Here is a 16,106-nt window from a genome sequence, read left to right on the forward strand (position 1 = left end):
TAAAGCTCATAACTGTTGTTCGGAATACCCTGTGTGTTATCAGAGACCATATAACAGTCTATTATATGGTCTCTGGTGTTATTATGCGAGGTTGCAGATCAAAAATCACATTCCGACTGTCACTTTCATGATCTGATAAGCGATGCTCTGACTGGCCAGATGAAAGGTCGTTCTGATATGACCCGCAATGGGATGTCCTCAGATCTGTGTTAACCGGTAACGACAACTTAAATCTGATTTTAATGAGATTGCTGTTGTTGGGATGGCTATATTCTGATTATTTGACCATAGTGATTTACTATACAATCTTGCATATATATGTTTTAATAGCAATAGATTCAATACAAAGGCTAATATGTTTTCTATCGCTTATTATTTTATTTATTATAAAAACGATTTGGTGACATGAAGTATTCATTATTTGCCATCATTTAATGAATGATTTATAACAAACAAACGTTAAATAGCAAACGTTCATCCGATGCACTCAAAGCCAAGCCAAATGAAACAAAAATGTTACATTAAACAAATTAATTGACAGGTTATATATCGGATAAGATATAAAGCAAGAAGACGTTTGTACTGTTTGCATGTGTAACAAATTGACGATACCTGGGCCCACTTGCACAAAGCGATCTTAGCACTATGACTATTGTAAGCCTTTGTTAAAGTATTGGAGTTACGATCATCTTAGCGCTAAGATCGTTTTGTGCAAGTGGGCCCTGGTCATTCGCTTGTACATAAGTATATACAAAGTCAGCGGAGTAAAGATAAATTAACCTGTTATAATAATAATAAAATACATAAATAAATCGAATACACATTCAACCAAGTCACCGAGTCCAACTACACCATGCATGACCCCTATAGGACGACCTAGTCTATCCCAGCATCCCCGAGGACATAGTGTAACAACTATTATACAAATAGAATAAAATATATACTTTCATGAAATGAACTGATTGTCTGTATGTACATTTGTAAGACTAGTTGATATATACATTGATGTATTATTGACAAGTATGACATTGCAAAAATAACAATTGCTTAAGGCAGACGCAAAACATGAAATGTACATAGGTATCCGTGATATCATGAACAAAGAGTGCATTGCACTGCCAACACATACAGTGCTTGGAAGATTTAATCAACTGGTGGGGGTTATCAATATAATATACTGAGGGAAACAAATAAGTGAGTGAGTGAGTGAGTATGCTTTTACGCCGCTTTTAGCAGTATTCCAGCAATATCACGGCGGGGGACACCAGAAATGGGCTTCACACATTGTACCCATGTCGGGAATCGAACCCGGGTCTTCGGCGTGACGAGCGAACGCTTTAACCACAAGGCTACCCGACCGCCCCCGGAAACAAATAAGTAAACACATAAAAGTACATGTTCCTTTATTCTTTTCCAGGTTTCTTCGCATCCTTTGAATTGCTCTGTGTGTGAAAAGCTTGAAATAAATAAAGGAACAGTGTGATAAAGTGGTGTTCCCTTATTTGTTTCCCTCAGTATATTTTGGGGTGATGGTTGGAAACAAACACATGCTAATGAATTAATAACTGACTCTAGTTTTATCACAATTTTCATACAGGGTCGATGTTGGGCTGGAGGATAGAAGTCCCTGAGTCGCATCATAAGCTCAGCAGCATTTGTCTATGCTTAGTCAACTTTACAAGAAATGTTTGGGCGAAGACATTAAAACTGCCCCCACCCTTGTTCCATGCATGTCATTTTCAGGGCTACTTTGCCTTTCACGCCCAATTGTAAAAATGTTTCGGGGAATAATCGAGACTGGTTATTGTCTGGCGTTGACGTTGTATATTTCGAAATCTACAAGACACGCACGCGTTAGGCTTCAAAAATGATTTAGCACCATGAACTCTACGGGTAACATCACTTAAAATGTTAAAATATAGCATTTATAGTGCACTTTAACATTTAATTTAAAATTCGTTTAAACAAACATGTTTATCAATTTAACCATAAATAGCATTTATTTCCACAAGTCGAGTAACAAAGTAAACAGTTGCATACGTATAGGCAAATATGGCGGCAGGATCCGACATGATGTCATGCCGTGTCTCAGAACGAGGCAGTTGAACGACATTAGAGAGTTCAGATGTGTGGTTATCATGGTCACGTGTCACAATAGCAATGCAATAGAACGGAAATGGCCAACTGTCCGACAGTCTGATGGTCAGTGTTTCTGTTGTACGGGAGGGAGATGGGGAATATTTTCCTCCTTCAGGGTTCTCAACGGTCATCAAAATGCCAATGCTTGCATCTTTCCTCAAAGCGTCTTGGTCGTGCCACATTCGGAACTCGTACTCACTTGCTGCAACAATACAAACATGTGTCCGTGAACACTGAGGAAAATGAAACAAAAACAATTCGAGAGATAAAATAACTAAAATACTGACGAGTTCGTTCAACATGCATGACCAACTGAACATCCATTACCGACGAACTGAGCATGCATCTCTGAGGAACCGAATTTACGCCATCTGTGGTTATCAGATTGATTAGAAAGTTGTGTTTAACTTAAGAGCCTTGTTGTTTCTGAGAAATGATTCAAACTTGCGAGAATTGCACTTTTACTCTAGGACAGCGCCTGTAAAGGCAAAAGTGGCCATGACAGATGTCATCTGCTCTGGGTAAAGCACAACATATCAGTAGGGGGTCATTGGGGGCATGTTAAATAGTGCAATAGCAAACACTACTGCAATAGTGATACAACGTTTGTACTTGTATTGAGATATAATGATGACGTGCTCTGGGCGGATACACACACATATCCCCAAACAATTTGAATAGGGGGATGATTAACACTTGTTTTGTATTGTTTTTTCATTGTGATACCTCTTTCGAATGTATGGATAGTGCAACGGGATGTAAATATCTTCCATGTATTTCAATAGAACATGACTATTTCAATGTACCATTAGTTGCATCAGCCGTTACACCCCTAATCGGTCAAAAGAAACAAAAGACAGAGTTAGTTGAATATTGTCATCAAACTGTTGAGGGTAAGTTTTTTTATAGCACTCATAGTGTAAGCTTCCTATAAATATGTCACGCTATATATTATACATATTATAAGTAAAACGTTTTGTGGATCAGATAATAGGAACAGCCTCTCAAAAGGTGAGTACAATATGAAGGTCATACCTGTTCCTTCCGCCCAGTCATCTCCGGGCGCAGTCCACTGAAGCGTGACTACGTTGTCCTTGACCTCTATGGGAACAAGGTCAGTGATTGGAGATGGCGGAAACTGGTCGATTTTCGTGTTCAACCCACGCACGTCGAATGCTCCCGGTCCTTGCGATGGTGTTCTCGCCATGGGTTCCACAGGAGAAGTTAGAATCTTATCTTCGATATTCTCTAAATCTGTACAAAAACATTCAATGTCTGATATTTTAATGCATTAAAAGAGAGTCAAAAGGGTAATACAATTTGAGGTGACCTCACCACAATACATATTAAAATGTCAAGTCACTGGTCTGTATTGACAAAAGTTTGCTATCTACAAAGTTAACATATTGATCAATCTTTGAAGCCATATGACCAATCTCATCACAGTTTGTTTAAATTTATTTTTTTAGAATCACAGTTACTTTTGCTGAGTACAGCTACTGACCAACATCCTCTTGTGAGTCTCCATTCCTGCTGATCAGCTCTTTGACAACCACTGTTTCCCCTACCACAGAGGCCACGTGGATTTCGAGCGAGTACCGGTCATTGGCGGTGTAGCCAGTAAACTCGCCCGTGTATATACCGTCCAAAGATGCAACATCAGCACCTGAGAAGAAATAACGTTTAATCCGTGAGCTGGGTTCAGCGCCGATCTGAACGGTATTTTAGTTAAAGCAGGACCTGTCAGCTTACTAACCGCGGAGGACGTTCAAAGTGAAAGAGGTGTTTAACCCCTTTAACACTTTCATCAAACCAACGTGCACAGACATGGTGCTGAAAAACCAAGAATTAAACACACGATCAGTGGATCCAGCATAAGAGACGCAACTCAGCACAGCGCGTATAGCGTTGCCGTATTCGACAGAGTCATAAATTCACTTTCATAACGTATAATAGATATCCTGTAAAAATAGTTACCCCGACTTTTGAGTTCAACATATGCTGGTGATTAACATTATACATCACGTTCAGCTAATAAATTGTTACCAGTGGGTACATTTAATAACTGTTTTACATAGATTGTGAGTAGGTATGAACGTCAATGCACTATTCTAAGTGAAATATGATATAGTACCCTTTCCGTCATCTCTGAGGTCCACATTCACAGCGTCTGCTTCTGGTCTTTCAATGGTAGCTGATACCTTGGCCTTAATCAAAGGGGAGTAACCCCGCGTCACTGATACGTAGATCCGGGTTACCGCAGGGACTTTCACTATCATGCTGTCAAGCCATGATTGAACCTCGTATGTTTCGGAGTCTTCTTTGGGGTCAGCCTTTACAGTCATTATTACAGCATCGGGACTCGAGTGCACGGACTTGCTTCTAACTGTCACGTTCCATTCACCAGGCTGTCACAAACAGTAGTTACACATCGTTACCTCGAATTCCACTGACCCAATCGTTAAGGAGGATGCAACAATCATCAACACAATGGTCTAAATCGACACTCTCCTTGTCCCGAACAACGGACAACACGATAATTTTACTGTGGTCAACAGGACTTCGATCGAGTTAACGAGGTTTCACTGCATATTCTTCCATGAGTTTGTAAAAAAAAAGAATATGATTGCTCACTCAGAGGTTACAAATCAAAAGAATCACCTCTGATTGAAACAGCTGATTTGACGGCTGCATCACTGCATAAGTTAAATTTACGGAAGAGTACTCCTTTCTCAATAATATGTCGGTAGGCATTTTGTAATCAATATGTTCACAATTATGTGTTTTAAAATGCAGATTTGCGGTTAACACAATTTTTAAAGTGTGTGTGGCAATACACATTGTGCATAAAAAACACGATAGAAATCTACTATGAGAGCATTTAATGTGGTAGCGACAACTGGAATTTTGGCGAGGCTTGCGGGTTGGTTCCAAATTCATATTAGCACTGTTGTGTGGAAGGTAACCTAGCTATTCATTAAAAACACAGAAGTTCTATCTCCGAATTCTTGTGTGACATTACTTTTCAGCTACACCATAGCACAGATCACATGAGCACAAAGCATGTAACTATACTGGTCTCATTATATCACAACGTCTTATCAATTATTTTCCCTTCCTAGTTTGAAGCATTAAAGAAAGTTAACTGTTGTGAGCAAGTTAAAATAATTACTTTTGTGGAAATGGAATATTTTTCATTCCGAATGGAGGTGAAGTGGAATGTAAGTTCGGCAGTTTAACATGAATACCCCACTCTCGACACCGATTGGTCCTTGCCTTATCCGCTAACAGCCGAGCGCCACGTTCATTCGAAGGGTCATTTTTCAATTTATTGGTGTATTTAAATTATTCTTGAAGGTACAGCTGGCATCATAGAGACCTTGGACTGACCTGTGGGTTGTCAAAGGTGAACTTGTCCACTTTGAGTCGTGGATCTTCTGTGTACTGAGGTGAGTTTCTATCATAGGTCTTGTTCTCTGGATCTTTAATCTGTACCTTCATATATTCAAAAACAGAATGTACTCAGTATGAAATCACATCAAATATTAATTGTAATTCGATAGAAGTAGGCCTACCAAGTACATGTCCTCGTTTACAATGGTTTAACAAAGAACCCAACTTTAATCTTATAAGTACAATCATGTATATGCTTGTTTGTCTACCTCAATGTCCGAATTCTCTGGTGATGTAAACTGGAATACGGTCTTATTGACGGTGGAGTCAATAGGCACTGGCTGTTCAACCACAGGCTTGTCCTTGCTTACTTCTAGGGGCAGATTCACTATCTGGAAATATTCACATACTCACACACATTTTATATACCAAACATCTAATTTCAATGACAGTCTTTTACCATAGTTGACATATGTAGCATACAAAATTTTCTTTAATGATTTTGTAGGATAGCAGAATATTTTTAATTCGATACAAAGTCACGGAAATGTTCAATGTACCAATTTTCAAATATTGACCTCGTCAAGAGTAATCATTCGCTTTTTCATGCGGACATTCACTTTAAAGTTTATGAAGCCTTTGAACCTTTCTCTGTTTCATTACAGCAACGTAGCTGCGAACCGCGAAAGGTTAGTACCTTGATCCCAAGAAGACGAGTCTCTATTCATCACGTGACAGGTCAAATACTGACTCCGAGCCGACCAGTCCTTGTTTTATCCCCTTAATGTCGAGCGCCAGACAGGGTAACAACAAGTGCCATCTTTTAATGTCTTTTGGTATGACGCGGTCGGGGATCGAACCCCGGACCTTCCGCTCTCCGGGCGGACGCTCTACCAATAGACCACGAAGGCGGTCAATTCTTCACAGACATTTAACAATATATAGTGTTTCATAAACACATACTCATGATATGGTCGAAATCATACAACAGACTCTGTTTTGGCAGATATTTCTTATGAATCGGGAAATGGTTTGTCGCTTTTATTTACATGACTTTCTGTATTCATTTTCCCGCTGCGTTCTTTTTCCAGAGAAGCTACATGTATGTAACAATTGCTTAAATTCTGTCAGTACCTCAATGGGCTGGTCCTCTACACACAGCATGTTGAAATCTTGCCACAAGTTGCTGACGACCTGTGTTAGGGTTGCTGACTGGGCCTTCTCGGTGTAGTAGCCATACACCCCACCTGAAACATCACCAGATCTGACAACAGCAGTTCCCGTAGTTGTAGTAGCGGTGATAGTAGAAACAGAAGTCGTAACAGTGACAGTGATAACTGTAGTGGCAGAGGTTTTATTGGTTTGTTGTTTAACGCCACACTCAGCAATTTAACGGCTGTCTGTGTATGATCGAGTCTGGACCAGGCAATCCAGTGATTGATATCATGAGCATGCATCAACCAAGTCAGCGAGCCTGATAACCCGATCCAGTTAGTCGCCTCTTACGACAAGCACAGTCTCCTTTAACGACAAGCATGGTTGCTGAAGACCTATTCTACCCAGGATCTTCACTGGGCTAGTGGCAGAGGTAGTGGAGTTCTAGAAGCTGTAGTAGAAGTGTTAGGAGTAGTAGCAACAGTAGGTGAAGTAGGCATCATCAATAGCAGTTGGGGGAGTTTCAGTTATATCACAAGCAGCAAAAGTAGTAGTCGTAGTAATTGTGGCGGTGGTGGTTGTCCTAGAAGCAACAACATTGAAGAGGTAGAAGAAATAGTAGACGTAAAAGCAGTCGTATAGCAGCAGCAATATTAGAAGTCGTAGCAGCTATAATAGTAGTAGTAATTATCGTAGCAGTAGTAGTAGTAGCAGCAATAATAGTAGTAGTAATTATCGTAGCAGTAGTAGTAGTAGCAGCAATAATAGTAGTAGTAATTATCGTAGCAGTAGTAGTAGCAGCAATAATAGTAGTAGTAATTATCGTAGCAGTAGTAGTAGTAGTAGCAGCAATAATAGTAGTAGTAATTATCGTTGCAGTAGTAGTAGTAGCAGCTATAATAGTAGTAGAAATTATCGTAGCAGTAGTAGTAGTAGCATCAATAATAGTAGTAGTAATTATCGTAGCAGTAGTAGTAGTAGCAGCTATAATAGTAGTAGTAATTATCGTAGCAGTAGTAGTAGCAGCAATAATAGTAGTAGTAATTATCGTAGCAGTAGTAGTAGTAGCAGCTATAATAGTAGTAGTAATTATCGTAGTAGTAGTAGCAGCAATGATAGTAGTAGTAATTATCCAAGCAGTAGTAGTAGTAGCAGCAATAATAGTAGTAGTAATTATCGTAGCAGTAGTAGTAGTAGTAGCAATAATAGTAGTAGTAATTATCGTAGCAGTAGTAGTAGTAGCAGCTATAATAGTAGTAGTAATTATCGTAGCAGTAGTAGTAGTAGCAGCTATAATAGTAGTAATAATTATCGTAGCAGTAGTAGTAGTAGCAGCTATAATAGTAGTAGTAATTATCGTAGCAGTAGTAGCAGCAATAATAGTAGTAGTAATTATCGTAGCAGTAGTAGTAGTAGCAGCTTTAATAGTAGTAGTAATTATCGTAGTAGTAGTAGTAGTAGCAGCTATAATAGTAGTAGTAATTATCGTAGCAGTAGTAGTAGTAGCAGCAATAATAGTTGTAGTAATTATCGTAGCAGTAGTAGTAGTAGCAGCAATAATAGTAGTAGTAATTATCGTAGCAGTAGTAGTAGCAGCAGCAATAGTAGTACTACTTACAGAAGTCAGTAGCCGGTAGCTTTAGCAGATGTAGTAGAAAGAATCCACGTAGAGGAGAAAGTTAGTCATTTGATGAAATACTGGTATGCAAATTGGTCTGGGCATGTGGTCAAGAAAAAACAGATTAACACCCTGTTCGACATGAAACACACACGTAAGTCCAGTTACTAGTACCTGTCAGAAAGACCTCACTGGAGCACATATTCGTATCTACATGACAACCTACAACTTATTTATAACTGGATTGTGATGCTCTACCAGTTGCATGACACAGCTCTCCCAGGGACGTGGAAGCATCACTCCCTAAAGCTATGGAATGCACCATCACTTGGGATTCAATGATGTCCTTCATGACATCGTCAATGGTAGGGCCTCCCTGTGGGTTCTCCCCGCCGTCGGTAATCAGCAGTATTCTGTCCTCTTTATCAGCTCCTGCACCAGCACCCTCTAACAGCTGGAATCAGATAGTACCTAGGATCATGTCGATCCTGAACTTGGGATGGATTTCCTCCCACATTATAATATCATGCCGATATAGACACGAAATACTGTTCAAAGAGCGTTAAAGCCACCCCATTCACTCAAAAGATATGAAACCATTTATTGTTTCGTGCCTGTCCTAATACTGTTGATATTTGCGGCAGTTCATAACAAACATTTAAGAAAAATAGCCCTATCAGATGCTTCTATATCACTAAGGCAGTAACAAGGATATATATCGATATACAGTACCAATGCTTAATTTACAGCGAGCACATCGACAGAGACAGACCTGTCCACGAGGTAGGGCTTCTACCAGGAGATAATAATAGGATGAACATTTATGATAACCTTTTGTGAGTGCCTTAACCTCACAGCAGATAACAACGATATGAAAGCTCGACCTACAGCAAGAGCATCTTTCAGGGCCTGCCCTATGCCTGTATACGGTCCAAGACTACGATCCCGCGTTACCAAGTCGACGATACGTTCTTGATCCTCCTCAGTGGTGAGTTTGGTAAGGCTGCCTACTAACTTGACGCTATACTTGTAGAATATTAATATAGCAATCTCGGAGCTGGGGGGAAGTACGTCCTTTATAAAATTTCTGGCCACTTGATTTTGTCTGAATACACGTGAATGCTGCAACAAGAAAACTCGAGTACCTGAATACACATGCATTTCAAAACACAAATATATGAATATCACAGTCAAAATTAACACGCACAACCAACCACGCCCACTTACCTCTTTCATAGAAAACATGCACAACTCACAACGCCCTCTTAGATCAGTCAAAGATAAGATGCACAACTAACAACACCCGTTTAGATCAGTCATAGATAAGATGCACAGCTCACCACACCCACTTACCTCTTTCATAGTTAAAATGCACAACTCACCGCGTCCACTCACATCAATTATAGATAAGATGCACAACTCACCACGCCCCTTGACCTCTTTCATAGATAAGATACACAACTCACCACGTCCACTCACATCAATTATAGAGAAGATGCACAACTCACCACGCCCACCCACATCAATTATAGATAAGATGCACAACTCACCACGTCCCTTTACTTCTTTCATAGATAAGATACACAACTCACCACGCCCCTTGACCTCTTTCATAGATAAGATACACAACTCTCCACGCCCCTTGACCTCTTTCATAGATAAGATGCACAACTCACCACGCCCACTTACCTCTTTCATAGTTAAAATCCACAATTTACCACGTCCACTCACATCAATTATAGATAAGATGCACAAGTCACCACGCCCCTTGACCTCTTTCATAGATAAGATGCACAACTCACCACGCCCCTTTACCTCTTTCATAGATAAGATGCACAACTCACCACGTCTACTTACATCAATTATAGATAAGATGCACAACTCACCACGCCCCTTTAACTCTTTCATAGATAAGATGCACAACTCACCACGCCCACTTACCTCTTTCATAGTTAAAATGCACAACTCACCACGCCTCTTGACCTCTTTCATAGATAAGATGCACAACTCACCACGCCCCTTTACCTCTTTCATAGATAAGATGCACAAGTCACCACGTCCACTCACATCAATTATAGATAAGATACATAACTCTCCATGCCCCTTCACCTCTTTCATAGATAAGATACACAACTCTCCACGCCCCTTGACCTCTTTCATAGATAAGATACACAACTCACCACGTCCACTCACATCAATTATACATAAGATACACAACTCACCACGCCCCTTTACCTCTTTCATAGATAAGATGCACAACTCACCACGTCCACTCACATCAATTATAGATAAGATGCACAACTCACCAGGCCCACCCACATCAATTATAGATAAGATGCACAACTCACCACGCCCCTTTACCTCTTTCATGGATAAGATGCACAACTCACCACGTCCACTCACATCATAGATAAGATACACAACTCTCCACGCCCCTTGACCTCTTTCATAGATAAGATGCACAACTCACCACGTCCCTTTACTTCTTTCATAGATAAGATGCACAACTCACCGCGTCCACTCACATCAATTATAGATAAGATGCACAACTCACCACGTCCACTCACATCATAGATAAGATGCACAAGTCACCACGCCCCTTGACCTCTTTCATAGATAAGATGCACAACTCACCACGTCCCTTTACTTCTTTCATAGATAAGATACACAACTCACCACGCCCCTTTACCTCTTTCATAGATAAGATGCACAACTCACCACGTCCACTCACATCAATTATAGATAAGATGCACAACTCACCACGTCCACTCACATCATAGATAAGATGCACAAGTCACCACGCCCCTTGACCTCTTTCATAGATAAGATGCACAACTCACCACGTCCCTTTACTTCTTTCATAGATAAGATGCACAACTCACCGCGTCCACTCACATCAATTATAGATAAGATACACAACTCTCCACGCCCTTTGACCTCTTTAATAGATAAGATGCACAAGTCACCACACCCCTTTACTTCTTTCATAGATAAGATACACAACTCTCCAAGCCCCTTGACCTCTTTCATAGATAAGATGCACAACTCACCACGTCCAACCACATCAATTATAGAGAAGATGCACAACTCACCACGCCCCTTTACCTCTTTCATAGTTAAAATGAACAACTCACCGCGTCCACTCACATCAATTATAGATAAGATGCACAACTCACCACGCCCCTTTACCTCTTTCATAGATAAGATACACAACTCACCACGTCCACTCACATCAATTATAGATAAGATACACAACTTTCCACACCCCTTGACCTCTTTCATAGATAAGATGCACAACTCACCACGCCCAACCACATCAATTATAGAGAAGATGCACAACTCACCACGCCCACCCACATCAATTATAGATAAGATGCACAACTCACCACGACCCTTTGCTTCTTTCATAGATAAGATACACAACTCACCAGGCCCCTTGACCTCTTTCATAGATAAGATACACAACTCACCACGTCCACTCACATCATAGATAAGATGCACAAGTCACCACGCCCCTTGACCTCTTTCATAGATAAGATGCACAACTCACCACGCCCCTTTACCTCTTTCATAGATAAGATGCACAACTCACCACGTCCACTCACATCAATTATAGATAAGATGCACAACTCACCACGCCCCTTTACCTCTTTCATAGATAAGATGCACAACTCACCACGCCCACTTACCTCTTTCATAGTTAAAATGCACAACTAACAACGTCCACTTACCTCTTTCATAGATAAGATACACAACTCACCACGCCCCTTGACCTCTTTCATAGATAAGATGCACAACTCACCACGCCTCTTTACCTCTTTCATAGATAAGATGCACAAGTCACCACGTCCACTCACATCAATTATAGATAAGATACATAACTCTCCACGCCCCTTGACCTCTTTCATAGATAAGATACACAACTCTCCACGCCCCTTGACCTCTTTCATAGATAAGATACACAACTCACCACGTCCACTCACATCAATTATAGATAAGATACACAACTCACCACGCCCCTTTACCTCTTTCATAGATAAGATGCACAATTCACCACGTCCACTCACATCAATTATAGATAAGATGCACAACTCACCAGGCCCACCCACATCAATTATAGATAAGATGCACAACTCACCACGCCCCTTTACCTCTTTCATAGATAAGATGCACAACTCACCACGTCCACTCACATCATAGATAAGATGCACAAGTCACCACGCCCCTTGACCTCTTTCATAGATAAGATGCAAAACTCACCACGCCCCTTTACCTCTTTCATAGATAAGATGCACAACTCACCACGTCCACTCACATCAATTATAGATAAGATACACAACTCTCCACGCCCCTTGACCTCTTTAATAGATAAGATGCACAAGTCACCACACCCCTTTACTTCTTTCATAGATAAGATACACAACTCATCACGCCCCTTTACCTCTTTCATAGATAAGATACACAACTCTCCAAGCCCCTTGACCTCTTTCATAGATAAGATACACAACTCTCCACGCCCCTTGACCTCTTTCATAGATAAGATACACAACTCACCACGCCCCTTGACCTCTTTCATAGATAAGATGCACAACTCACCACGCCCCTTGACCTCTTTCATAGATAAGATACACAACTCTCCACGCCCCTTGACCTCTTTCATAGATAAGATACACAACTCACCACGTCCACTCACATCAATTATAGATAAGATGGACAACCCACCACGCCCCTTTACCTCTTTCATAGACAAGGAGTCATCTAGCAGCAGCACAACACGTCGTCCACACTCCTTCTCTTCAGGGTTCTTGGCCTGATCGTTGGGGTTGTACACAACAGTGACTGAAACAGGCTGAGTCGGCGCCTGACCAGTCTGACTGTGGTCATCGTGGTTGTTGATGATGTCGGCCACAGACATCCCCCTGCAAGCTTTCTCGTGATTTTTGGACATTGTGGTAGGGCCCTGTGAAAAGATGACATGATTCCGTTACACCAAACACAAATGTCAGATTGAAATAGCATGTGCACATTTAGAGGCATTTACTGTTCATGTAGATGCATATACACATTTGACGTATTAGGTGAGGTGAGGTGAAATGGGGTTCAACGTCGCGTCCAAGATTATTGCAGTTATATATCGACGTGCATGCACGTGTGTTTGTGTGTTTCTGCTTGTGCTAGTCCGGACTAATGCCGATGAAATAGTGCTAGCACACTCAGATACCATGCCGCAGTTTACTATGAATACCCCACTCAGACACAGTATACTGACTCCGAGCCGACCAGTCCTTGTGTGAGCCCCTTAAGGCCGTACGCCAGACAAGGTAACAACAAGTACCAACGTTTTACGTCTTTTGGCATGACTCGGCCGGGGATCGAACCTCCGCTCACCGGGCGGACGCTCTATTTGATGCATGAGGAAGGCGTAGGGTAGTTTTGTGGTTAATGCGTTCGCTTGTTACGCATAAGGCCCGGGTTCTATTCCTACCATGAGAAAAATGTGTGAAGCCCAGGTCTGGCGTCCTACTCCGTGATGTAACGGGACTATTGCTAAACTCACTCACTCAGTCATATTCTGTATTGTCAAACCAACCGTTTGAACACTTCAATATGTGTATAACAAGTATAACAAACAATTCAGTAATGGTCGGATATGAATTTGTTGATTGAGAAATAAACGTTTGATCTCATAAACTTACCGTTTCACTCGCTATAACATCGTCAAACACACCCCAGCGATATCGGGCAAACTGGTTTGCAAGGAGGATGCCTACCAATGGAGAAGATATGAGTTATGTTGTATCTTACACGTTGTAACATGTCATGGAGAAGAACTTTAGGTCGAACACATTTTCAGTTGTCAAAATCCATGATATCGTTCAGGTTGGTCGCTGTCAGGTAATTGGTACCCACTGCTGTGTATTTTGCACTGTTGGTAATTAAAATTCACTGTCTGGATCAAGAAACCGGATTTTCGGATGCGCGAATCATTTTGTGTGGTATATATTTCCTTTCACGTCAATATTGTCCGGTAGGCGAGGCTTCCGGATTCCTGGGGTCCGGATGAGCGGGATTCCACTTTATTACGAAACAGTGCATCACCCTACTGTCCCCCTTCTTCGGTATATACTGACGGATGTATTCATTGTGTAACATGTCGGGACTATTTGTATCCATGTATTTATGTCGAGTCCTTATCCTAAAATATCCTTTGACCAAAGTTATCTTTTATCAGTGGACGAATTATTGATAATATATTTGTCACAGTGTGACACTTGCACCTTTTCCCTAAATATGCCCAACGTTTGATATATTTGTATTGTATATTGTTATTTCGGTTCGTGTCAACTGTTATCCATCATATGGCTGTACTTCCTTGTCAGTCAGCTGGTTGTTACGTGAACCCTTACTTCATAACAGCTGAAGCCAATAGGCCCGTCCCTATTGCTTTGTGCTAATCCCCATCCACTGTCTTCTTAATCCACGGACCCGTGAACATCTGGGGTAGAATAGGTCTTCAGCAGCCAATGCTTGCCGTAAAAGGCGACTATCGGGATCGGGTGGTCAGGCTCGCTGACTTGGTTCATGCATGTCATTGATCCAAATTGGATCGATGTTCATGATGTAAATCACTGGATTGTCTGGTCCAGACTCGATTATTTACAGACCGCCGTCATACAGCTGGAACATTGCTGAGTGTGGCGTAAAACAACAAACAAACAAACAAAAAATCTTAATCCACGCCTGTTAAATGAGCGATTGTCATATTTAGGTGTACGTGCTAATGTTTGTATAAATGTATAACATGACCAACTTCGTGGAGGTACATGTATTCAGGGAGTCTGTTATTCCGAGTGAAGCATCATGGTTGAGCTGGAGCCCCGCTCACCTCATTTATGTCTGGGTACAAGGACAGGTTACTGAGTACTAGGAGAGGTTACTGAGTACTAGGGCGGGTTACTGAGTACTAGGAGCTGAGTACTAGGAGAGGTTACTGAGTACTAGGACAAGTTATTGAGTACTAGGACAAGTTACTGAGTACTAGGACAAGTTACTGAGTACAAGGACAGGTTACTGAGTACTAGGACAGGTTACTGAGTACTAAGACATGTTAATGAGTACTAGGACAAGTTATTGAGTACTTGGACAAGTTATTGAGTACTTGGACAAGTTATTGAGTACTAGGAGAGGTTACTGAGTACTAGGGCGGGTTACTGAGTACTAGGAGAGGTTACTGAGTACTAGGGCGGGTTACTGAGTACTAGGACAAGTTACTGAGTACAAGGACATGTTACTGAATACTATGACAAGTTACTGAATACTATGACAAGTTACTGAGTACAAGGACAGGTTACTGAGTACAAGGACATGTTACTGAGTACTATGACAAGTTTCTGAGTACAAGGACAGGTTACTGAGTACTCAGACAAGTTACTGGTGTTGTGAAAGCCTAGTGATAGGGAAAGGTGCTTACCTTACAGCGTAAGCTTGATGAAGGGGAGATCGAGATCGTGTTAGCTTCTGTGGGTTCTGTCCGTTCAGTCTGCTGTCTTGTCTCAATCTGTCCGTGGTCACCTGTCAGATTTGGCGGGTAAGTTGATCACGTGCTTCGATCACACCCGGAAACATACGATCAGCATCGGGTGGCCAATCCGATGTAACCCAATGTACGAGTGTGGAAGCACCAATCACTACATTCCTCCCTCTTTTCTGGACTTGCCCCCTCTTGTGGTATCAGGGGAATGGGGAGGTGACCTCACCAAAACATGAGAAAATCCCTGCAGGGTTGGGCAGCAGTGTTGTG

The 16,106-nt window shown here is 41.3% G+C and overlaps 1 protein-coding gene across 1 annotated transcript in view; it reads right to left on the reverse strand.

Annotated features, from left to right (window-relative positions):
- Nucleotides 1–406: 406 nt before the first annotated feature.
- The window catches only part of LOC139475992 (calcium-activated chloride channel regulator 1-like), a 28,165-nt gene continuing 12,465 nt past the window's right edge, over nucleotides 407–16,106 (reverse strand). Inside the window, exons 3-13 of the mRNA XM_071259219.1 lie at nucleotides 14,002–14,072; nucleotides 13,041–13,265; nucleotides 9,194–9,427; nucleotides 8,564–8,759; nucleotides 6,667–6,779; nucleotides 5,802–5,924; nucleotides 5,530–5,634; nucleotides 4,274–4,547; nucleotides 3,644–3,805; nucleotides 3,175–3,393; nucleotides 407–2,341 (exon numbers count right to left, since the gene is read on the reverse strand). Of these exons, the coding sequence (XP_071115320.1) occupies nucleotides 1,983–2,341; nucleotides 3,175–3,393; nucleotides 3,644–3,805; nucleotides 4,274–4,547; nucleotides 5,530–5,634; nucleotides 5,802–5,924; nucleotides 6,667–6,779; nucleotides 8,564–8,759; nucleotides 9,194–9,427; nucleotides 13,041–13,265; nucleotides 14,002–14,072 (2,081 nt within the window). The 3' untranslated portion in view covers nucleotides 407–1,982. The remainder of the gene's footprint in view (nucleotides 2,342–3,174; nucleotides 3,394–3,643; nucleotides 3,806–4,273; nucleotides 4,548–5,529; nucleotides 5,635–5,801; nucleotides 5,925–6,666; nucleotides 6,780–8,563; nucleotides 8,760–9,193; nucleotides 9,428–13,040; nucleotides 13,266–14,001; nucleotides 14,073–16,106) is intronic.

Source organism: Haliotis cracherodii, unplaced genomic scaffold (assembly GCF_022045235.1).
Source record: "Haliotis cracherodii isolate W230 unplaced genomic scaffold, xgHalCrac1.p SCAF_1, whole genome shotgun sequence".
Taxonomy (NCBI): domain Eukaryota; kingdom Metazoa; phylum Mollusca; class Gastropoda; order Lepetellida; family Haliotidae; genus Haliotis; species Haliotis cracherodii.